The sequence below is a fragment of the Chanodichthys erythropterus genome, chromosome 7 (assembly GCF_024489055.1).
Source record: "Chanodichthys erythropterus isolate Z2021 chromosome 7, ASM2448905v1, whole genome shotgun sequence".
Taxonomy (NCBI): domain Eukaryota; kingdom Metazoa; phylum Chordata; class Actinopteri; order Cypriniformes; family Xenocyprididae; genus Chanodichthys; species Chanodichthys erythropterus.
Window position 1 is genome coordinate 27129882 of NC_090227.1, and position 25396 is coordinate 27155277.

The 25396-nt window shown below is 37.4% G+C and overlaps 1 protein-coding gene across 3 annotated transcripts in view; it reads right to left on the reverse strand.

The window, feature by feature from the left end:
• The window catches only part of frmd4a (FERM domain containing 4A), a 107541-nt gene extending 83493 nt beyond the window's left edge, over positions 1–24048 (reverse strand). For 2 of the 3 annotated variants that reach the window (XM_067390010.1, XM_067390009.1), the window contains exon 1: positions 13360–13672. In XM_067390010.1, coding sequence (XP_067246111.1) covers positions 13360–13452 — 93 coding nt within the window. In that variant the 5' untranslated portion in view covers positions 13453–13672. Of the gene's footprint in view, positions 1–13359; positions 13673–23870 lie in introns of those variants that run through there. The other variant, XM_067390011.1, reaches the window with a different exon arrangement.
• Between the last annotated feature and the right edge of the window lie 1348 nt (positions 24049–25396).

Sequence of the window (25396 nt, forward strand, 5' to 3'; positions counted from 1 at the left end):
GGGCAGGATAGTCCGGGTTAGGGGGGCAGGATAGTCCGGGTGAGGGTGGCAGGATAGTCCAGGTGAGGGGAGAAGGATAGTCCGGGTGAGGGGGGCAGAATAGTCCTGGTGAGGGGGGCAGGATAGTCTGGGTGAGGGGGGCAGGATAGTCCGGGTTGCTAACTCTTGCACTCTGACTAAACACCAGATGCAGTGATTTACATCGCCTCTTATTTGAACACTGCACATTTTTCTTTCTGTAATTGAACAGAAAGCCTTGGTCAATAGCACAACAACAGCGTAAGCAAACCCTCCGATCTTGATTAAAATCACCTCCTGTCTTAAAAGAGATTAATGGGATTTTCATATTGATGGGATAGCATATGATTAAACTTGCACACATCAGTATCCATGATGAAGAAAAACAATACCTGACTAGATAAAATTGGGAATTAAATTTAATAATCAACATGACTGTTTTGTGATCCCTTAGAAAGAGTTACCATGGTAATCATGGTTTCAGCTAAAAGACCAAACAAACATAATTTAACATAACTTGGTATTAGACATCAATGTAACCAAAATAAAATAGCAATAAAAACTAAATAAAAGGTATATAGATACCATGGTGATACTCTGTAATGATTTACAAGGCAACACAAAGACTAGTTGACACATTTCTGTGGTGCAGGGAGAGAAATGCACTTGTTGGATTTACAATAGTAAATTCTTATGATTACAGAGAGTGTAATGACACTGTGTGACACCAAACCTCATTCACTTACAGTCACTGACAGCTGGAGTCTAATGAATGAGCACAGAAGCACATGCGCTTCTATTTGTCATACTGCTGTGGTACTGAAGGGCAAATATAGGCCTATAGAACCAAGACAGAGTAAAGAATTACAAGAACTCATTCATGCTACTGTCCTACCATTACGTGGCTCAATGCATATTGATTTGTGCACAATAAACCCGATGGGAAGTGTGATAGTACTACAGTAAAGCATAAATGTGAGAGTATTCATGGAGGTGCATGCGGGAGAGAGAGAGAGAGAGAGAGAGAGAGAGAGAGAGAGAGAGAATTCCTAAGAACCGTCTCAATAGCTTTGACTGAATGTTTAATGACCTGTTACAAAATGCAGATGTTTCTCCTTGAATTCTGTTCAATGTGAATAAAAAAACATCCTTTGAGAAAACACATGACTTTCACATTTAAATTTTATTTTTTTTTTTAATGAAAATTATTGCGTTTCAGGTTTGAAATGATCACATGTGAAACATTGAGAAAACAAGTGAACAACAATTTATTTTTTATGTCAAATCTATATGGTTCTTCTGTGAAATGGTGCCAAAAAAGCACACCAAGATGAAAATGAGAAAATGAGTAGCATTTGCCCATGTGGTTGCTAGAGTGCTCTGGGTAAGTGCAAAAAAAAAGAAAAAAAAAAATTGGACTGATACATTGGAATATGAAATGTTCCAAAAAACAAAAACAGATTTGTGTGATGTTGTGAAAGTTGCACATGGAAGTCATGTGTTTTTTCTTTAGAGGAAATGAGGGCATAAAAAAAAACAAAAAAACAAGTTGTCCAACAATAAAGCAGCATGATGTCTTTAATTGTGAAAAAATGCAGCGTTCTTTGTTTCCTTCTGTGTTCAGAATTCATGTTCCTGGATTCTTTTGACTTTATGAGTCGCCAGGTGCTTCTTCCTGGGGGTGAGGATGTCATCTGCTGTCATTTAGATGTGTGAACATGTGTGAGTTGCTTTTGTGTGAAGAAAGAGGATCAAATATTTAGAAAGGGAGGTAGTTCTCAAACTTGTGTGTGTACACAGTCTATATTCTGAAACCCAGGGAAATGCTAGAGTATTCAGTAATTTTACGCAATGCTTGCACGCACACACACACAAACAGGTTTTTTTGCTATCTTAGTGAGGACATTTCATAGGTGTAATGGTTTTTATACTGTACAAACTGTACATTCTATCCCCCTACACTACCCCTACTTCTAAACCTACACATCACAGAAAACATTCTGCATTTTTAGATTTTTTTTATAAAACATTCAGTATGTTTAGTATGTTTTTAAAGCTATTTTAAATATGAGTCATGAAATGTCCTCATATTTCATGTTTACGTCGTAATACCAGTGTAATACCCATGTCACTATACAAATTTGTGTCCTCATAAATCACAAAAATGCGTGCACACACACACACATACACAAAAGAACTCTGGCATCTTCAGTACCATGTGACAGAAGTAAAAAAGAGGAACAGAGTTGTAAAAGAGAGAGTGGGGGGGGAGACTTGCTGTCTCAGAGCACCAGAGCTGTTTGAAGTTTATGTGCACTAGCATATATGTATGTGAGAGTGCACGTGCACGCTGACCTACTTCATTCTGCATATAGGCTAATAAGTGTTTGCTCCTGAATCTTTCTGTGAGCATAAATATTTATGAGGATTATAATATAATAGTGCAAACCCACGAGAGCGCAGAGGAGGCAGCCGCACACACACACATGCGCGCTGAGCCGGTAGAATTAAGCCTGGTGTAACTCCAATCCAAGGCCACCAGCAGAAAACACATGCATTTCCTCCCTAAACACCCAGGCGCACCACCACACACCCCCAGAATGACATGAATAGACTATTGAGAGAGAAAGATGAGTCAAAATGTATGTGTGGTTGTGTATAATGCTGTATGACAGGCCTGTTCCAGTGCATGTGAAATGATCCATTCTCTACTCTTATTTTTAGCACAAAGCTCTGTACTTGTTCATGTCTAAGGAACTTTTGGGACATTTTGGGGGGTGATGCATCCTGTCGAATGTGACCCCAACTGACCCTGGGACCATGCACGGGTATTTCTGGGAACAGAACATGAGATTTAATTGAAACCAGTAGACGTCAAGTTCACACAGAGGTTGGAGTCATTTAAAGAAGTTTTATTTTCTCAGACATGCAAGAGATTGTGTGTGTGTGTGTGTGTGTGTGTGTGTGTATGGCTGAGCTACATTCCTTTCTAACATATATTAGGTGATTCAAAGCAGTCAGAACACACTTGATATCTTCCACTGATATGAGGAAGTGTGTATGTGTGTGTGTATGTATGTGCAAAGAGGAATTCATTTCTATTCCTCAGGCTGCTCTAGGGCAGCTGATATTGCAGCATTCACATGATGAAGTCTGTGAGGGATACATGTGTGTGTGTGGGCATGAGTGTGTGTGTGTGTGTTATGGGATGTTTTTCCCTCCAAAGATCAGCTTGAGCTTGAGGGGATATCTAAATGTAGAGGAAGACAATAAAAGTGATAGTGGCGGCTTGGTGCGTTTGTGCCTGTGTCTGGATTTCTTGAGGATCCAAGTGAAAAAGCTTGTACATGATGATGTGACATAGTTCTAAATGATCAATTTATCATCTAGGTGTCATTAGTAAAATATATTTTGATGTTTACTTGGACAGAATCATCAACTCTGCCAGAGGCCATAAACATACTCTATGTAAATATGAAGATACTGATGCTTTAATTATGTTGGTAACTCTGCTGAGAAATAAAAAAACTTGCTTAAAGTCATAATTTAATGTAAGTAGCATCACAGAGACTTTAGACTAAAAAAATAAACAAAAATGTTTAAGAAATTAAACATTCAAAATAAGATCAATAAGATGCATTTAGAAAATAAATCAGGTGAATTTGCACTTTCATGTCAACTTTGAACTAGCATAAGCTGGTTTGCTGGTCTTACCTGATTTAAACTGGCCTCCCAATTTGGCCAAGCTGATCTTCAGCTGAAAATCACCCAAAATCCCTCTAAAACCAGCCAACAGAACAGCTTGGTCCAGCAAATAATCTTAGGCTGGGAGATTTTTTTTTTTTTTCTTTCAGCAAGAAACAAAACTCACAGAGTAATAAGTTTCCTTCAAATGTGCCATCAAACCAGATTATGCTATTATTATGGTAGCTAGGTATAAGAAAATTGACAGTTTAGCTAACTTTAACTTGATCAGCAAGATTCTCTTCAAAGTGTACATACCATGACAGTATTTCACCTGAGGCAGTTAAAGGTAATTTCCAGTAAGAAACATTTAGAAATTCAACAATGCATGAAATGTATAGCAATAGCATGAAGCATCTGCGTTCAAGTACTTGCACAGATTCTGGACTTAAAAAATGAAAATTCTGTCATTAATTACTCACCCTCATGTCGTTCCAAACCTGTAAGACCTTCGTTCATCTTCAGAACACAAAGAAAGATATTTTTGATGCAATCTGAGAGTTTTTTTTTTTTAGAAAGCAACGAAATTACCACATTCAAGGTCCAGAAAAGTAGTAAACACATCGTTAAAATAGTCAATGTGACTACAGTGATTCAACCTTAATGTTATGAAGCGATGAGAATACTTTTTGTGCCAATACGGAGCAAGTGTTCGGACATATACGCGGACGTGCTGAACTGCATTCACAGGGGTCAACTGCGTAGGAGACTGACGGGGGAGAGACGAAATTATTGAATAAAGTCGTTATTTTTGTTTTTGTATTTTTGTATTTTTTGCACACAAAAAATATTCTCGTTGCTCCATTACATTAAGGTTGAACCACTGTGTTGAAGTTGACAATTTTAACTGTCTTTAGTACTCCTCTGGACCTTGAATGCGGTAAAGTCATTGCTTTCTATGGGAGATTTAAAAAAAAAAAAAAAACTAAAAAAAAAAAACTCTCAGATTTCATCAAAAAATATCTTAATTTGTGTTCCTAAGATGAACGAAGGTCTTACAGGTTTGGAACGACATGAGGGTGAGTAATTAATGACAGAAATTTAATTTTTGAGTGAACTAACCTTTTAATGAATAAAGGCAATACAAATAATATATAAAGGCAACACACAAACTTCTTACACAGTCTTGATTTAAGACATGGAACAAATGCATTAGCAACTGTAAATGTGTTAATTCTGAGCATTTTAAAGAACAGCTGACATTGCACAAGCTCAAGCACATACTTGCATATTAATCCACATTTTGTCTGCATCATGCCTGACCTGCTTCCTAATAGGAGGCAACAGAACGGTTAAATTTAACAAGCTTCAATTAGCACTCTGCTTTAGCCAAGCAGTCGAGAGTTAGCACACTGCCCAGAGACAAACTCTATGGAGCACACAAAACAAGACCCAATTAAAGACACGCACACACACAGAGAGAGAGAGAGAGGAGTGATTCCACCCAATGCAACAAAGGGTCTCCAAGGAGAACCCCGGCAGCCAACTAAACATGGAGGTAGAAAGAAACAGTTTTCCACAGCCAAAATGCTACTGTTGTTTCGCTAAGAGCACTGGATTGAAAATCTGGCTTCGAAACCTGAAACTGGTCACACCATATTACAGCAGAAGAACAAGCCGAGATCAATTTGTAACACGACCTAAAAAAAAATTCAAAAAGAGGAAATGAGGAGGAGGAGAAGAGGGAGGAGAAGGAAGTGGGAAGCTGAAAGGACAGGAAATAGAACAGAAGAGCAAGAAAAGGTAAATGAATGACAGAATTATGTGGGTAAGTAAGAGAGTAGGGCAGATGAAGGAGGTGTGCAGAAACGAAAGATGAGTAGAGGGTAGAGGGAGAGACAAGGCCTCCTTTATTGTCTCAATCTAATGAAGCAGAACATCACAAATGTCCAACAAGCGTAAAGATTTTACTCTTATGGATAGCCCTCCAGCTACATGATTACATTAACCTTCTGTGAAGAAACATCTCACATACACAAACGCACACAGATGTACACTCAAATCAAGTTATGCACAAGTTATTAGGAGGCTAATCATTGAGTTGTGAAGGATGAAACACATCAAGGACATGTCCAGGTGATATTTCACCCTCAAACCAAAAGAAATAAGTAATATCTGGCTTAAAGAAAATGAGGACCGTTTATAGACCATTACCATTTTTTTGCATTGTGACATTATTTTCATGACACTTAAATGCATTTACCCTTCAACTCTTATTAATGTAATGCAAAAAATCTTATTATCATTACTGCAATGCAAAACAGTATATTTTAGTATTATTTTTATAACTTTTTTTATATTATATATGATCCAAAAACTTAGAATATAATTTAAATGTAATTATAATTATGAAATAGAATTATATATATCAACTTGTGCATGACTTGACCAAATATCTTAATGATCCAAAAACTTAGAATATAATTTAAATTTAAAATATAATTCTAAATTCATTATATATATTATATATAAATATATAATGAATTTAGAATTATATTTTAAATTTAAATTATATTCTAAGTTTTGGATCATTAAGATTTTTTTTTTTTAATTAAATGATATTAATACTTTTATTCAGCATGGCTGCACTAAATTGATCAAAAGTGACAGTAAAGACATTTATAACGTTACAAAAGATTTTTGTTTCAAATAAATGCTGTTCTTTTGAACTTTCTAATTATCAAATAATCCTGAAAAAAATGTATCACAGTTTCCACAAAAATATTAAGCAGCACAGCACAACTAAAAAGAAATTATGATAAAAAAAACATTGCATTACAGCCAGGGTTTTCAACCAAGAGTCCATGGATTCCTGGGGATTCCTAAAGGTAGTTTATATACTGTATTTCATCAGGTAGTAATGAGAATTTGGGAGAAAATGTGCATTAAATGTCATGAAAATAACTGTAAAATAATAATAATATAATCGCTTTTTCTTAGTTGATTTTGGAGTAAACATGGACTATTTTTGTGAGATTCAAAACAACTTGGTCTTTCTGACAAAGTCTCTCACGCTCTGTGATTATCCTGTGGTGTATGTCTGCTGTCTATGGGAGCTGTGAGTCAAAATCACTCAAACAGATGAAAATGAGAGATGGCAGAGCACAAAAACAAAAGAAAAGGGGAAGAAGAAAAAACAATGAGGGGAAGGAGGGGAGTTTGAGAAGCCTGGTAATCAGAGAAGGAGAATGAAGCTCTTGTTCTTTTGATTAAATTGCTTTGTCTGCTAATAGCAATGGTTATGCCTTATCAACCACTGCCGTCCCTCCCAAAAAACCTTGTCTGCCGTCCTCACAGGAAATCCGTAAATTATAACCGTGTTTCAAAAGAGCCAATCAACGCAACCCAGTGAGACAGACACACAACACAGCCCTATATTAAGACCAGCGCTGCCTCTTAAAGGTACTGGACAGCTCAAAGACACGTTCTAATGAAAACACATGGCAAAACCATGAAAATGTGAGTGAACATCATTTCATTAGTCTAAAAGTGAACAGTTTTTGGATGATTGGCAGCTACATATAATTCAACTCATCAGCTGGAGTGATTTTAGTTGAATGAACCATTACGCTTCCTCGGTGGCCCTCTGATTGACAGCTCATAATTGATGGTTAAACAGGATGGTAGACATCTGCACCCTGGTTATGACCCATATGGACATATGATAGATTAAACATGCCTTTTTGCAACAGACAGCTGGAGAACTGGGAGAGAAAGTGGGAGTTCAAAGTCCCAACCCCATTCCCCATCTCTCTCCCTCAAACAATTTCGTCTACACTTTGCCAATAAAAAGCACTGAGAAAAATCCCACCCAAGAAAAACAAAAACAAAAAATGTTTTAAAGCACAGCATTCCAACTTTGTGAATATTCATAGTCAATTTTTGATAGCATTAGTCTGAACCAATGAAATGTGATTTTCAAAACTCATGCTGATGTAAACAAAACGATCTTACTCGCCCTGACTGACAGATCCGAAGCGCGCGCACAAAGACGCCTCAGACAACGAGCAATCTGGATATACACATATAAACAGTATTACAGTACTTCAAAATATTGAAAAAAAGTTGAATATATATTTTCCTATATTTGGTTTTGATGAGGTTTGTGCCAAATTAGGTCTTATTAGCGGCCGTTCACATATCGCGTCTCTTGCGCACTCAGATTTGTTTTCGCTCATAATGGAAGCGACGCGGTCGCGACGAGCATGCGGTGCATTTTCCAGGCGCATCGAGATGAAAAATACTTAACTTCTCAGAATGCCGCAAGCACACCGCAGGTCATGTGACAAGAACCAACCGATCCGCTTCTGCCTTTCCGTAACAAAACATCGAAAGCTCAGCCAAACAGCTGATCATAGCTGTGCAGGGCAGGATTTTATATCTCATCTCCATAAATATATCTAGTAGTAAAGCTAATGCAAGGGCTAGAAATCAATTAATCCTTTGCTGAAACTTCCTCGTCGTTGTGGAGAGCGCAGTTCTCGCAACGACAGACACCATGGTAGCGCAAGCACTTTGAAAAGAAGGAGAAAGCGGCGCGCCCACGCTTTCTACATGTTTTTAGACGCAATATGTGAACGGCCCTTTAACAGGGATGTTAAAGGGTTAGTGCACCCAAAAATGAAAATTATGTCGTTATTGACTCACCCTCATGTCGTTTCACACCCGTAAGACCTCCGTTCATCTTCGGAACACAGTTTAAGGTATTTTAGATTTAGTCCGACAGCTTTCTGTCCCTCCATTGAAAATGTATGTACGGTATACTGTCCATGTCCAGAAAGGTATAAAAACATCATCAAAGTAGTCCATGTGACATCAGAGGGTTAGTCAGAATTTTTTGTGGCATCGAAAATACATTTTGGTCCAAAAATAACAAAAACTACGACTTTATTCAGCATTGTATTCTCTTCCGGGCCTGTTGTCAATTCGCGTTCACGACTCCGCAGTGACGCTGCTGATGTGTTATCTGGTGCGCCAGAGCTTCGTTTACAGTCTGAGGGAGACGCACACTGTATTCAAGCTATTCTACATTGTTTGTATTTTGGTATTGCTATATTTTTTAAAATGGTGCGTAAGTGTGCATGTCGCGGATGTCCTAATCACCAAAAACAACCACGGCGACGTAAAAGGGAATTACCAACGCCGACAGATGAAAGGATTCAATGAAATCAATTCAATGGATTCCAGAAGAGAAGACAATGCTGAATAAAGTTGTAGTTTTTGTTATTTTTGGACCAAAATGTATTTTCAATGCTTCAACAAATTCTAACTAACCCACTGATGTCACATGGATTACTTTGATGATGTTTTTATTACCTTTCTGGACATGGACAGTATACCGTACATACATTTTCAATGGAGGGACAGAAAGCTCTCGGACTAAATCTAAAATATCTTAAACTGTGTTCCGAAGATGAACGGAGGTCTTACGGGTGTGGAACGACATGAGGGTGAGTCATTAATGACATCATTTTCATTTTTGGGTGAACTAACCCTTTAAAGGTATTGCTGCTAGGTGATATTGTTTTAGAACATTCAGAAAACTCTAAAGCCGCACATACACTTAAGGTGATGATACACGGGGCAACTTTTTGAGCAATGTTGCTGGGCAATGTTGCCGTCAACGGGCAACCTGATGAGACACAGGGCAACTAATTAGGGAAACAGACAGTTGGTAGCAACCAATCAGAGAGGAGCAAATCTATTGCCAACTCAATAAATACTTTATTATAAACACTTATTAGGCACTTTATTTCAACTTTTCAAATATTTTCTTCATTTTTATTAAAAATAAATTCCTTTCGATCTGATTTGTGACAGGAAAAGGGAGAAGAGCGAGTTCGGCAAAAGGTGGATTCGAACCCGCGTCGATCGCATCATAAGCTATTCAAATGTCAAACGCCCTACAGCCTAGGCTACTACAGACGTTGAAAAATACCGTCAGTTTAGTATTTAACTGAAATCATTCAATAGCTTCATTACAGCATACACGCATTACTTTCGGACAGTTGTTGGTATTTTAAGCAATATATGAGGTAAATTCCCTGTTTTGGGTTGACGCATGACAACTTACTAGCGTAAAAAGATAAAAGTTCACACTCCTTTTCTCCGCTCCACTGCCGCTGAGAGGCCGCCATCTTGTTTGAATTTTTTCTGAAATCTCCGAACCGGTCACGTGATCGGCTGCTAACATTCTGATTGGAGGATCTCAAAAAATTGCCCACAACCGATCTAACGTATCCAGATATAAATTTGTTGCTCATTCTCAATGGGAAAGTGCCCAAGCAACGTTGCTCGGCAACATTGCTCAAAAAGTTGCCCCGTGTATCATCACCTTTAAGGATTGTAAGGCCGATTATGAATGTAAATTGATACTTATGACTGATTGCGCTCAAACGAGTCCAGTCAGAGCCAATTGCGATCAGTCAGCGATTACAGACGGTGTTCAAATTCTGTCTGTAAGTATGTAAATCTGCTTCAGTCGAAGGATCACTGTGTTGAGCACAGTCTTAGAATGTTTTAGCTAGTCCTTAAATGTGTGCCTGGCTTAACTCGATTTTTTCTCAAAACTGACTTTGCTGACTCTATCGGCTTCAAACAGTTGTAGCTCGGTTATTTTTTGTCAGATTCCAACAAATCACACATCATTCTGAAGGTTTTTTAATAGATTGTGAAAATGACTATAACTCGTTTTTTAAATTTGCTCATTGCGACTCATTTTGCAAGTAGTCAACATTTGAAGTGGATCAAAACCTTTCATCAAAATCCTTCTTCTTAGGACAACTTTGATGAACTTTTTTGATCCATCACTGTATTTTTTTTCTCATCTTTTTTTCTCATCTCATTTTAAGACGGATTGAATAAACAAAAAATAAAATCAACATCTTTTCCAAAAGCACTTCTAAAAACAGACATTTTGGCCCACATGTATCTGACGTTCCTATCAGCAGGACTTCGGATTAAGTTGCCAATCTCTTTTGTTAACTCGTCTCAGCAGGTAAAGTAGTATCTCAGATGGTAGCATGTTCCTTTCCAGCTGGTCCCGGCCAAAACTAAGAAGATTTAGTCTTGACTACCGTATCCATCCTTCTTTGACACGGGCTTGCACTCGCATTCAATGCAGAGCAGTTTTAAAAACGGCTATCAAGAGAATCTCACATTAGTCACGGTACAGTAGTGTGGAGTGCACTAACGACATTCGTGTTAGATTAGTTAAGTGGATGGATTCTGCTGCCCGGCGGCTCAGCTTCGCTGACGGTGGAAAGAGATTTTTGTAAAGCTGCTTTTACTGTAATGAAGAATCACAGTGAATCTGAGTTACACGCACACACAGATTCACATTCTCTCACAGTGCTGGATATAATGGAGAATGAGAAGCATTTCGAGTAAGTATTTGCATGTGAGTCTGCATGTACATGCATGTAGGCATCATGCCACAATGCAGTTAAGAGCTAAGTGTCTGCAATTTCTCCACTAAAACTCCCGGCAGCCTCAGGCCACCGAGAATGACAGAGCGAACGAGAAAGACAGCGAAGAGGAGGAGAACTCCGCAGGGATGCAGTAAAAGTAACATGCGTGAGGAAATCCACTAATCAATAATTCAAACTGCTATAATTACACACATCTGTCTCATCGCAAAGAGAGAGAGAGAGTACTGTGTACTACTGCATTGTGAAATATTAAACATATCTTGCGATTTTAGTGTGGGACTAGATTCAAATTAGCACATAACAGCCATATGAGAAAGCCATGAATGTAGGCCACATCACCACCGCATAAAGAGATGTACGTGTTATTTTTATATTATGTGAAGTTTGATAGTAGAGGATATTTTAAATGGCTGATGCGATGTTATATATATATATATATATATATATATATATATATATCTATATATATATATATATATATATATACACTATCAAACTTCACATTAATCACGATTAATCGCACACTTATTGTGAAATACACCATTTATCTTGTTTAACACGTCCATTTTGCCATCAGATTGAAGTGTGATCCTCACAAAACTGTATTTTTTAGCTTTTTCCAAGGTAAATTTAGAGGTCTTTCCAAAAAAGGTGCGTCGAGATCGCTCATACATGATGCGGGAGGGCTCGTGCTCTTCAGGTACAATGACGGAATATGACAGAGTTCGTGTTTTAAAGCGAAACAGACACTGGAATGAATAAGTCTCTATTCTCTCTGTCATCTTTGATGTAGCCCAATCAGCATGGACTTTTAAGATCATTTAACTGCGTGATGTAAATTACGTTAATGATGCCATTTTACATGCTTCAGTAATTATTTTGCATTAAATGCGTTAAATTATTTTAACGCGTTATGGATTTTGAATGAATCGCATGCGTTAACGCATTAATATATATAATCATAATCTAAATATATAAATATAATCAAATAATATTAATTCATTCATTATTATTCATGTTATTATTTTCATAATTAGACATGTCTGTCTGTGTCTATCACATTAAATTATGTATTAAATAGTGTATATATATATATATATATATATATATATATATATATATATATATATATATATATATATATATATATATATATATATATATATATATATATATATATATATATATATATATATTATTCATCATTTGATTAGTCTGATGATGACTACATGGTAGGTTTGAAATCATCATGCTAAATTAGATTTGTGATAGTTTTTCAAGAATATGGATCACTATGATTATTTAATTATTAGTTTTTTGATGGCCCAAAATGTCCACCCACGCACGTTTGTTTTTATGAATTGTGGGAACATTCTATAGACGTAATGGTTTTTATACTGTACAAGCCATATTTTCTATCCCCCTTCACTACCCCTAACCCTAAACCTACCCACCACAGGAAACTGTGCACATTTGCAGTTTCTCAAAAAAATGCATTCTGTATGATTTATAAGCCTTTTGAAAAGTGGGGACATGGGGAATGTCCTCATAAGTCACCTCTTTTTGTAATACCTATGTCATACCCATGTCATTATACACATTTGTGTCCTGATATATCACACACACACACACACACACACACACACACACACACACACACACACACACACACACACACACACACACACACACACACACAGATGTATGCACCAATACACAGAATGAAAGCAGAACCATGTGTGTACACTCACATATGCACATCTGTACGAATGACTAAATGACAGTCAAGTGAAGTGTAGCTCACTGTATGAGTGTTTTGTCTGCTAACATGATTCACATAACTGGGCAAGCTGCTGCATGTTTTGGGATAATAACAGTGATGTCTAGTAGATAACCTGTATCTTCAGTGAACAAACACTATTATGCAACACTTTTCACTGTCATTCGAACTGTCATAGACCTCAGAAAGCCAAAACCATGATAGTGACCCTCTCATTAAAACAACAATTCACAGAGAACTGCACAGAGATTCTGTGTAAAGGATTTATGCAGGTGCACATCCATTATGTCAAGACAAAAACAGCTAATCATCTCCATTTTCTGCATGCACAAACTAACACAAGTGACAGTCCTTGATAACCTTGAAACACAATGTCTCACATCTTACCCTCTCCTCGCTATTTCGCCTCAGCGTCCCCACCGGCAGCTTGAGCAGGAGCCTGCGGGTCCTACCGGGCGTTACGGCCGCCTGGACCACCATGGTGTGCGTGTGAGCGTCTGGTCCGCGAGCGTTCGGCGTCTGCTGTCCCGCCACAGACAGACGGGCTGTTCCTTTCCCTCGCTCCGTCTCCACGGCTCCCACCCTCCAATTTTCCAGCCTGTCTCTCCTGTCTCCCCCTTTAAATGTGTTTGTGCCTTCTTTGTTGTTGTTTCTTGAACTCTTTGTGTTCGTTTTGCCTGTGTCTTTCAGAGGTGGGCGTCCTCAGTATGGTCTTCAGCCCATACTGTGGCAGCTTTCATACTGCTTCCTTACGAGAAGCGTGTGTGAGTGAGAGAGAGAGAGAGCAGAAGGGAGGGAGGTTGTTGTCTCTCTCTCTCTCTCTTTCTCTCTCTCTCTGTGTGTCTGGAAGTAGCCGTGGAATGGCGTGCGCTCTAGATACGTCAGCTTCGCTTCCTCCAGTCAAACTCAATCCAGGTCACTGGATTAATATGAGTATTATCACATACACACGCAGTGGGTCACGTGACACTATGCAAGAATGTATGTGTGTGTTTATACAGCAAAGTTCATGCTGTTGTGTACATGTCAACGTTTATGATGAGGGATAAAGTGTGTGTGTGTGCGAGTGTGTTTAAAATATCCATTCTCCTGCTCAAACAGAATATCTGATGTTTTGCCATCTGCTGTTCAGATTAGCTGTAAATCCCATGGCTGCTTTCACCAGACAGACTACACACACACACACACACACACATAAAGGGAAAATACCCTCAAGCTGCCAACAAGATTACGCACTAGGGATCGTTGCATGTGTGTGTCGGACATTATCGCCTGTATGTCCTAACAGGGACCATGTCTTGTTAAAAACAGCACTAAACGGCTGTCCGTCCTTCTCTGCTCTTCAGAACTAAATGAAGCAAGCAGTATTAAGTAGGTTTTCTAGGAGGTTTCTGTCTGGAAAATGCACTGGAAGGATGTGACATGTATCATCATATTTTACAAGAACTAACCTGTAATGCTCAAGAAATAATTGGAATCAATCTTGGGCTCAAAACTCTTGAAAACTCTTGAGTTGCGTGCCTCACTGATTAACCCAAAAATGTAAATTCTATTTTCATGTATTAACCCTCATGTTGTTCCAAACCTCTATGATTGGCTTAAAAAAAAAGTATTTTCGAATGCCTTTGTCCATAGAATGGACGTCAATGGGGTGACTTTCACTGTATGGATATTTTTCAAAAATATCTGGACTGACATAAATAAATTATGAATTGGGATAAACAGAATTGGACAGAATTTTTGTTTTGGGGTGAACTAATTTGATGGTACTATTCCTCCCATCACAAAGGACGCTCCAAACACTAAAAAATAACTAAAAAAACTAAACAAATTTACACAGTAAAATACTGTTTTCCACTGAAATAGTAACATACCATAAAAACAATGCGTTCTGGGTAATATTTGTTGTTTTAAGAAATTAGGAATATAGGTTACTTTCTCGAAAATGACAAATAATATTACCCAGAATGCAATGTTCTACGGTATATTACAGCTTAAATGGAAAACTGTATTTTACTGTATAAATTTGTGTATTTACAGTATTTTTTTTTAGACTGAACGCTGCCTTTTAAGATCATTTTGACCAGTTTTTAATGCAGCATTGGATGGGTTCCTTGTGGACAAGGCAATCCCAGAATGCATTATGATGAAAGTTTAGATAAATATCAAAAACACATTTCATTCAATGACAAAAACAGGTAAAAATATCATAAAGGGTGGGCTCTTTTTGACACAGAACACCCTAGCAACCACATAGTAACAGACTAAAAAACACTCTGAACCCTATTCTAAGGGCCTTGGTCAGACAGGGGTCCACTCTCCCCTTCCCTCTCTATAATTATTCAGAGAGAGCGAGCGAGAGAGAGAGAGCGGAGCATTCCTTCCAATTCCTGCTCAGCATCATTCATTCAGTAGCTCCTCTAGATTAGGAATATTAAAAACTGTTTCTATTTTTACCATACTGCAAAATCAATGAGGGTTTGGATGGCTCTTTGCACACTTGCCTTACATTATGGATGTAGAGGAACTGTTCTTTATAGCTAAATTATGCCAGTGTGGTAAACCAAGATGGGGAACAGGGGAATGGATAAATTTGTCACACCGTGTTTGTTGGTTCCTTCCCCACTCACACACTAAACCAAGCTATTACTTCCTGTGTAACCATGACATTCTTAATACAACCCGAGAGTGGATAAAACGCCCGAGGGTACAGCTACTAACTCACACACACAGTATATACAGACAAACACACCTGCCTGAACATTTTCTCCAACACAGCAGGCCATTTTTGCAAATAGGTGACCAATCAAACAACACGTCACTATATAAAACATGGTAAATGAACCTCTCACACTCTTAAGTCAATTTATCCAATATAAAAATGCAAACAAAATCTCTAAACACCCTCAATAACACAAAAGAGAGTGGACGGCAGGGCATGGGGGAGGCTGCTCGAGTCTTGCTGAGATGTTTTAATGGAGTTCTGGAGCTCTGCCTCTGTTCTGGGACTGCAGGGGCTCTCCCAGACCCTGTTTACACTGCACCCTGTAATCTTAGCCCATGGCACTGTGTGTGTGTGTATGTATGTGTGTGTGTGTTTGTCTCAGATGGCATCCATTGCAGTCTGTGTGGCTGTTATCCAGAGTGAGTTTTCATAAATTACCATAATTATTGCAAAACCCCACACGCACACAAACATCCATCCACACCAACACTCTTCTCAGAGGTTTGAACCTGGTATAAGACCAACTTTGGAAGGAAAACAATTAGATGGAGAAGGAAAGGGTTTCGTAATACTTATCGTGGGAAAGGGTGAGGCTGAAAATGCAGAGTGAAACAAAAAAAGAGGGAAAACACAAGCGCTGACAGCAAGGATTTGTTCGCCATGTTGGAATAATTCACTTCAGTGAAGCAAATTGATAACGCTCCTGGGGTTATTGAGTCTATAAATTATCAGCCACTTTAATTTTCCTCATTAAAATAAAGCACATATCTGTTATCAAGTGCTGCAGATGGTTTTGGAAATACTGATCCTTTTCGGGAGAGAGTTTTCAAAGGTTGAGCTATCACTATAGAAAAAATATGTATTCTGTGATTTTATAGCATTTTAGTTTTTTTTTTTTTTTGTCAATCTTAGTAAAGGTATTCTGCTAAAAAAAAAATTTAGCACCTTAAGTCATAATTTAGTTTCATATGATCTTTTTAGGTCACATTCTATTGAAAACAGTCTCTACTTCAAGTAACACATTATTGTGACAAAGTTTAAAATAAGAAAATAAAAAAGGCATGAGAAATAAATTATGAGAAACAAAGTCACAATTGTGAAATATAAAGTCATAGTGTAAGATACAACATTACAATTAATGAAAATAAAGTTGCACTTATGAGATATAACAAGTTGCAATTATGGAAAATATACTTGCAATTGTGCAATATAAAAGTCATACTGTAAGATATAAAGTAAAAATTGTAAGGCTTAAAGTTGTATTATGAAAATGAAGTCGCAATTGTAAGATGAGGTCATTGTGTAAAATATAAAGTCAATTACGGGAAATAAAGTAGCATTTGTGAAATATAAATAGTTACAATTATGGAAAATAAATTTGCAATTGTGCAATAAAAAATGATACTGTAAGATATAAAATAAGAATTGTAAGGTTTAAAGTTGTAGTTGTGAAAAAAGAAGTCGCAATTGTAAGATGAGGTCATTGTGTAAAATATAAAGTCAATTACGGGAAATAAAGTAGCATTTGTGAAATATAAATAGTTACAATTATGGAAAATAAATTTGCAATTGTGCAATAAAAAATGATACTGTAAGATATAAAATAAGAATTGTAAGGTTTAAAGTTGTAGTTGTGAAAAAAGAAGTCGCAATTGTAAGATGGGGTCAAGATTAAGTCAATTACGGGAACTAAAGTAGCATTTGTGATATATAAAAAGTTGCAATTATGGAAAATAAATTTGCTATTGTGAAATAAAATGTCATTGTAAGATATATAAATTTTTGGTTGTAGTTATGAGAAATTAAGTTGTAATTTAATGGGGTCATGAATTGAGAAATCAACTTTTCCTTGAGCTTTTGATATATAAGAGGTCATCATACTACAAGAATATCCTTTAAGTTTCAGAACTGAAAACTTCCTTGTTAGTCCAATAAAAGCTTTTATTGACACCAGCCCCAGCGAACGACTGATCCTGAAATGTGCATAAATAGGTGAAACCCCGCCTCCGCAGAAGAAATCAACACCTACTTCATCATTGCAATATTAGCCCCGCCCACTGGCGTGATACTGAGATAAGGAGAGGAGAGCGATACTAGACAAAAATAACATAACATTTCAAAGGATCCTAGTTGGTTGTTTATTTTCAACAATGTGAATGTCTCAGTTGAACTTTATTTATTTATTACAATTTCACTATAGGTTCTTTGGTAAATCAATCGCATTTCGGTGCAGGCTTTGCAAACAGACTTTTACGATATGGACTCGACAGTAATGCAACAACATGTAATTAACTGTTAATTCTAATGCCTGATCTGATATATGATAGCCAATCACAGCAGTGGGTGTTTACACTGAAGTCTCACAGCAGAAACGCCCCTTCAAACAAAGCGCTCAAATCAGAGGGCTAAAATTAGGGTAGCAAAAATGCCTTTTATTTCTAAATTATAGAAATGTTTGATGTAAAAATCATATTAACATTATAAGTGGACCCCAGGAAACATTATAAAACAATAAAACAACACAGTTCATGACCCTTTTAAGATTTACAAGACAGTCTAAGATATAAAGTCACAATCACAGAAAATAAAATTGCATTTATGAGATACAGTATTAATTCAATTATGGGAAATAAGTTTTTGTAATTGTAACTGTAATTGTGACAACAATTTATATTGTGAGATAATTATATTATAAGATACAATTGCAATAAATAAAATCTCGTTTTCCTTGATATGGCCCCTTTAAATATCAAAGTGACAGAAATATCATTGTGAGACAATACATGGAGTCGCCCCCTTCACCAGTACATGCACTGAAAAACATCTTACATAACACATGGTGAAGGCACACAAATATCTACGAAAGACCTATTCTTCAAACACCAAATAACCCACAACAGCGAGAGGGACCGACTGTTTTGTCCCTGGTGGAAAGTTTGAATACTGGGTGACATTGCTTTGTGAGCTGGAAACATGAAAGAAAGAACCTGCAGTTTCTTTAGGCTGAAACACTGGGACAATGCAGTGTGTGTGAGGTGCATTTACAATAGAAGTCACTGAACACAGCACAACACTGCAGTGCTGCCAAACGCACAAGCCAAAGCCAAACAAACACGCACAATGGGCTTTATCGCTTATTCTTTATAGTGGCCGGCTTCACCCTGTCCTCTAGTTGGCCGTTGTTACTCTTGGGAGACTCACTCATACACACTGTGCAGTTGTGTGTGATGGAGGGCCAATAAAATGGAGTCATGGCCAGCTATGCCCTTTACACCACCCCACTGTTCCCATGGTGACCAGTGACAAACTACTGGCCATGCCCTCTGCCATTTGGAAAGAAGAAAAAAAAACTTGTATGTTGTAATGCTGAGGCTGTAGTGAGCGCACAAAGACACTCAGGAGATCACAGGAATAAGTTTTGCACAATCACTAACATAAACGAGACCGAACACTTAACAAAGGGAACTGAGAGCTTAAATACACAGGGAGAATAATCAAAGGAACTGAGAACAGGTGAGCTATGAAAACAAATGGGTAAATATGGAAACTAACAAGGAACTAGAAGCAAATGGTATCAGGAAAAACCAAACTAAAACACAAATCAAACTGAAAAGAACTAAACATAACCCTGACAGATGAAAAAGAAAAAGTTTTCTATTTCAGATAAATTCTGTTCTTATGAACTTTTTATTCATCAAAGAATACAAAAAAAAAAAAGTGTCTGTTGCTGGGTTTCCATCTAAACATGAAACAAATCTTTTCAAAGTTCGCAAAACAAACAAACAAACAAACAAACAGAACAAACAAATGCAAATTAGGTGCATTTCCATCAAGTTGTTCAAGCGGATATTGGTGGTATTGGTAACCTAGTAACCAACAGTAAATAAAACACCATCAGAGAAACAGCCAATTAGTTGCGTGGGTTTAAAGTTTGCTACATCAGAATTTATTAGGCAAATGCATTTCCATCTCCCATTATTCGCATTAACTCTTTTTCGCACAAGTCAAAAGCCACCTCAATTTTTTTTTTTTTTTTGCGAATATACTTCAAAATGCACATAAAAACAGGGTGAGGGAAACAGCTAATATTTCCACAAAACTTTTAAGCAGTTTTCAACACCGATTATTGTAAGGATTGTTCCTTTATCATCAAATCATCATATTAGAAGACTGGAGTAATGATGCTGAAAATTCAGCTTTGCATCTCAGGAATAAATTAAATTATAAATATATTAAAACAGAAAACAGTTATTGCTATTTTTATTGTATTTTTGATCAAATAAACACAGTCTTGGTGAGCATAAGAGCCTTTTTTCAAAAATATTTACAAAATATAACCAACCCCATACTAAATGAGAGTAAATCACAAGGTTCAAACACAAGAGCATCTACTGTACCTCAGGCTCAAATTCTTATTTACTTCAGAGTCCAATTACATCACACCCTTATATAAAATGCTTTCGATTTGGGACAGCATACACCTCTGGGAAAATAACTTCCATTCTTTGCTTTTGCTAAAAGATCTGATGACAGAGCATTGCACATCACCAAAACCAGTTTTTAATGTGACAGACTATTCACGGAAATCAAACTTTTTTTGGGGAACAAAATTAATCTTTTCCAAAAATAACATCAGAGGCATTGTTGAAATATCTTACGTCAGGAGATTAAAATAAAGGGATTATAAACCGGTTGGGTAAAAATAATCAGAGCTTTGTTCTCAGACTTCCTGAAGGCACCGCAGGCTCTTGATGAGAGACAGCAGAATCACATATGCTGTTCAGCTACACAATCTAATTATTATCAAAGTCATTAAAAAGAAATATAGGGAAAGACACGCTTATTGTATTCAAACATGAGTTGAGTTGCAAACATGAGTTAAACATGCAAACAACTACTGAAGAGTGCAGAATAGGGTGTTCTGAGTGGCTACCAGGGCATTTATATGCAGTTCCTAAGGTGTTCTGAGTGGATGCTTAGCCCACCAAGCAAAGAGAGTCGACCCTCAAGCTCAAGTCCCTCTTTTAATGTAAGTATATGGAATTTTTTTCACTTGTTTTATTGTCCACCATAGCAAAATTCAGAGCTTTGTTTTTCAGTGCAGTCATAATCATGGAAATTACAGCAGTTTTTCTTTAACTGAAACATATGCACAGTCGCACACACACAAACTACCAGACTGCACTGCAAAAGTCTCAAGCATCTGTCAGGCCTGCGGTGTGTCACTCAGGTGAGAGGATTGAATTATTTACAGCAGTGAAACTTCAGCATAAACTTTTACATCAGCATCATAATTTTCATCCCCTTTGCAGTCACAGATGAAACACACATTTGAGCAATAGCCAAGATCAGATGGAAGAAACAACTCAAACCCTAAAGCAGTAGTCCTTCCAAAATGAAAATTTACTCATTTACTCACCAACATGTCTTTTAAACCTGTATGACTTTATTTCTTCTGTGGTACACAAAAGACCCCACTGAATTTTATTCTATGGAAAAGAAACTATGTATTTGAAAGATTTTTCAAAATATCTTTTGTGTTCCACAGAATAGAAAGTCAAACAGACTGGATTGACATGAATCAATCATAATATATACATCATTTTCATTTTGGGGAGAACTACCCAAACCATAGTAAACGAAAGAGAAACAGTCCGTTTATATATACTCAACAGTTATCGTGTACCTTGTTATTAACATGTTATTCCAAAAAACTTGAAAGAATATCCTTGTTACGCCATTTTTGCAACTTTTTTGGTAACACTTTAGAATACTGATCCTTCATTAATGAATAACTACACAGGTACAAATGAGTAATGCATTATTAACACTCTAGTAACTACTATTAACTAACAAGAAACTCTGATGAATGAATTATTAAGTAATAGTGCTCAGTTGAAGGTGGTAGTTCACTATTAACTAATCAGTAACTACTATTTTTTTCATACCTCCCAGAGAACTACTAAGAACTACTACATAAAGTGGGTACGGAAAGTATTCAGACCCCCTTAAATTTTTCACTCTTTGTTATATTGCAGCCATTGGCTAAAATCATTTAAGTTCATTTTTTTCCCTCATTAATGTACACACAGCACCCCATATTGACAGAAAAACACAGAATTGTTGACATTTTTGCAGATTTATTAAAATAGAAAAACTGAAATATCACATGGTCCTAAGTATTCAGACCCTTTGCTGTGACACTCATATATTTAACTCAGGCGCTGTCCATTTCTTCTGATCATCCTTGAGATGGTTCTACACCTTCATTTGAGTCCAGCTGTGTTTGATTATACTGATTGGACTTGATTAGGAAAGCCACACACCTGTCTATATAAGACCTTACAGCTCACAGTGCATGTCAGAGCAAATGAGAATCATGAGGTCAAAGGAACTGCCTGAAGAGCTCAGAGACAGAATTGTGGCAAGGCACAGATCTGGCCATGGTTACAAAAAAATTTCTGCTGCACTTAAGGTTCCTAAGAGCACAGTGGCCTCCATAATCCTTAAATGGAGCTGGCCATCCGGCCAAACTGAGCTATCGGGGGAGAAGAGCCTTGGTGAGAGAGGTAAAGAAGAACCCAAAGATCACTGTGGCTGAGCTCCAGAGAAGCAGTCGGGAGATGGGAAAAAGTTGTAAGATTCTCTGGTCTGATGAGACCAAGATAGAACTTTTTGGCCTTAATTCTAAGCGGTATGTGTGGAGAAAACCAGGCACTGCTCATCACCTGTCCAATACAGTCCCAACAGTGAAGCATGGTGGTGGCAGCATCATGCTGTGGGGGTGTTTTTCAGCTGCAGGGACAGGACGACTGGTTGCAATCGAGGGAAAGATGAATGCGGCCAAGTACAGGGATATCCTGGACGAAAACCTTCTCCAGAGTGCTCAGGACCTCAGACTGGGCCGAAGGTTTACCTTCCAACAAGACAATGACCCTAAGCACACAGCTAAAATAACGAAGGAGTGGCTTCACAACAACTCCGTGACTGTTCTTGAATGGCCCAGCCAGAGCCCTGACTTAAACCCAATTGAGCATCTCTGGAGAGACCTAAAAATGGCTGTCCACCAACGTTTACCATCCAACCTGACAGAACTGGAGAGGATCTGCAAGGAGGAATGGCAGAGGATCCCCAAATCCAGGTGTGAAAAACTTGTTGCATCTTTCCCAAAAAGACTCGTGGCTGTATTAGATCAAAAGGGTGCTTCTACTAAATACTGAGCAAAGGGTCTGAATACTTAGGACCATGTGATATTTCAGTTTTTCTTTTTTAATAAATCTACAAAAATGTCAACAATTCTGTGTTTTTCTGTCAACATGTTGTGCTGTGTGTACATTAATGAGGAAAAAATGATTTTAGCAAATGGCTGCAATATAACAAAGAGTGAAAAATTTAATGGGGTCTGAATACTTTACGTACCCACTGTACATGTTCGTATTTAATGTGAATAATGCATAATTTATAATTAATTCTAGAGTAAAGGTCATGGTAACCCACTAGTAATGACTGAAGTATTACTAAATACTTAAGAAGGAATTACTAATTATTTGGATCAGTATTCTAAAGTGAAAAGCATAATAACTCTCTAGTAACTACTGGTGTTATTGTAAACTTTTGATTAGTATTTCCTTCTTAAATATTTAGTAATACTTCAGTCATTACTAGTTCTTAGTAGTTCTCTGCGAGGAATGAAAAAATAGTAGTTACTGATTAATTAATAGCGAACTACTACCTTCAACTGAGCACTATTACTTACTAATTCATTAATCAGAGTTTATTGTTCGTTAATAGTAGCTACTAGAGTGTTAATAATGCATTACTCATTTGTTCCTGTGTAGTTATTCATTAATGAAGGATCAGTATTCTAAAGTGTTACCACTTTTTATTACACTAAAGTTAAATAGTTTATTCATTGGCAAATATGGTTCCATAAAGAATTTTAACATCCATAAAACCTTTTTAATGCACTTTATAGTGGAAAAAGATTATTAAAATGTTCTTCACACTAAGAAAAAAAAATGTTTGTTTTTATGAACAAAAAAAGTTATTTGAGAAACCCAAAATGCTTTTTCAATGGCATCAATGTGAAAACACCTTTTGGAACCTTTATTTTTAAAAGTGTAGTGGAGAAAGAAAGAGACAAAAAGGAGAAAAATAACTTAATTTCACTTACAAACACATCCATTAGCATGTGCTCCAGAGTTGTTTCCAGATCATCAAGTCTTGCTGCCAGTGTCATGATGGCTTATGCAGTCAAACCAAAACAACTAACTCAACATAAACTGATGTTAACTTCAAATATGAAGAAAACAAGGTTGTTTACATAAAATGTTTGCTCACTACAGCCAAAGTGCACATCCAGTTTCCAAAAATCTGAACATCCATAGTAGGAATGTCGACACGTCCACATGCAATGTCAAAAATCCTTTCTTTTAATCAACAACATTGGATCACAGAGGACCACACCAAACACAACGTCTCTTGACTGTGCTCCTCAGAGGTCCGTCCCGTTTCAGATTGTGTTCAACTGGGTTCCAGATCCAGAAAATGGCTCTAACTAGTGTATGCGTTTCACATGAAGACCTCCCCTTCTTTGGCTCAATTCTTAAAAGACTGCACCGTATGACAACCACATGACACCTAAGTCATTCAAACACTTCCTCCAGCCGTGAACACTTTCACACAGAACATCACTGAGACAAGAACAGACCGTCCAGCTCACTTCACATAAGGACAAAACTTCATTACTGAGGATGACCAACCATCTATGTGTGTGTGGAACAGTGTGTCCGCCTCTTCCTGGGGGCAGTGGACCCACAGTAGACCCCATTGTGCACCGGGACCCATGAGGATGAGGAGGACCCGCGAGGGTGTCTGTGTCCAATGCCCGTCTCATTCACACGGGCCTTCTGATCAATGCGGCTTTGTGTTGCCCATTAACGAAGGGCCAAGAATGTCTCTGTGATGCCCCGGCCACAAAACAAGGCAATGTGCAGAGTCTCTCCAACTTATGTAAGCGATCGAGAGTTTACCGCTGTTTACGTCGCTTGCAATGCGATTAGTCTTCTCGATATGAGGTGGATTGTGTTAATGTGCATGTGGTGGGACAGAATAATGAAAGAAAGTGGCACAGGGCTGTAATTATAAATAGCAGGATGTGACTCCATTTGAGTCACAGTTTAAAATGTAGCCAGAGAACACACGCACACTTACAGATGCTAACAGCTGTTGGCTAATCAAACAGGCCTAATCCTGTGAGCATTTGCACACATGCTGAGTTATTCTAGCTTACCTTGTGCAAATGCAAAGCTAAAAAATTTCCCGACGCTGTGGTGGCCATATGCTGCATCAGTGATCAAACATTAAGTTCATGCATGCTTCACACTATCAGAACCTAATTTGAGCTATTTTCTGCATAATGCAAAATGATTTGAGGTCTTAGCATTTTTAAAGTGCTTCTTTTTATAGAGCTAAACGCCATAGAAACACATTATCTCATGTCTTTAAATAACATGAAAAATTATTCACTGATTTTAACAGCACAGAGGCATGTTTAGATCTGAATACAATGGAAACTATTGTTTACTCTTAAAACTGATACTCTACATAAGCTCAATTTTACAAGTTACAAAATGTGCCAGAAGGTAAAACATAATGTGACATGAGTATGTGTTGCATTCTCCACAAAGGGGCACTATA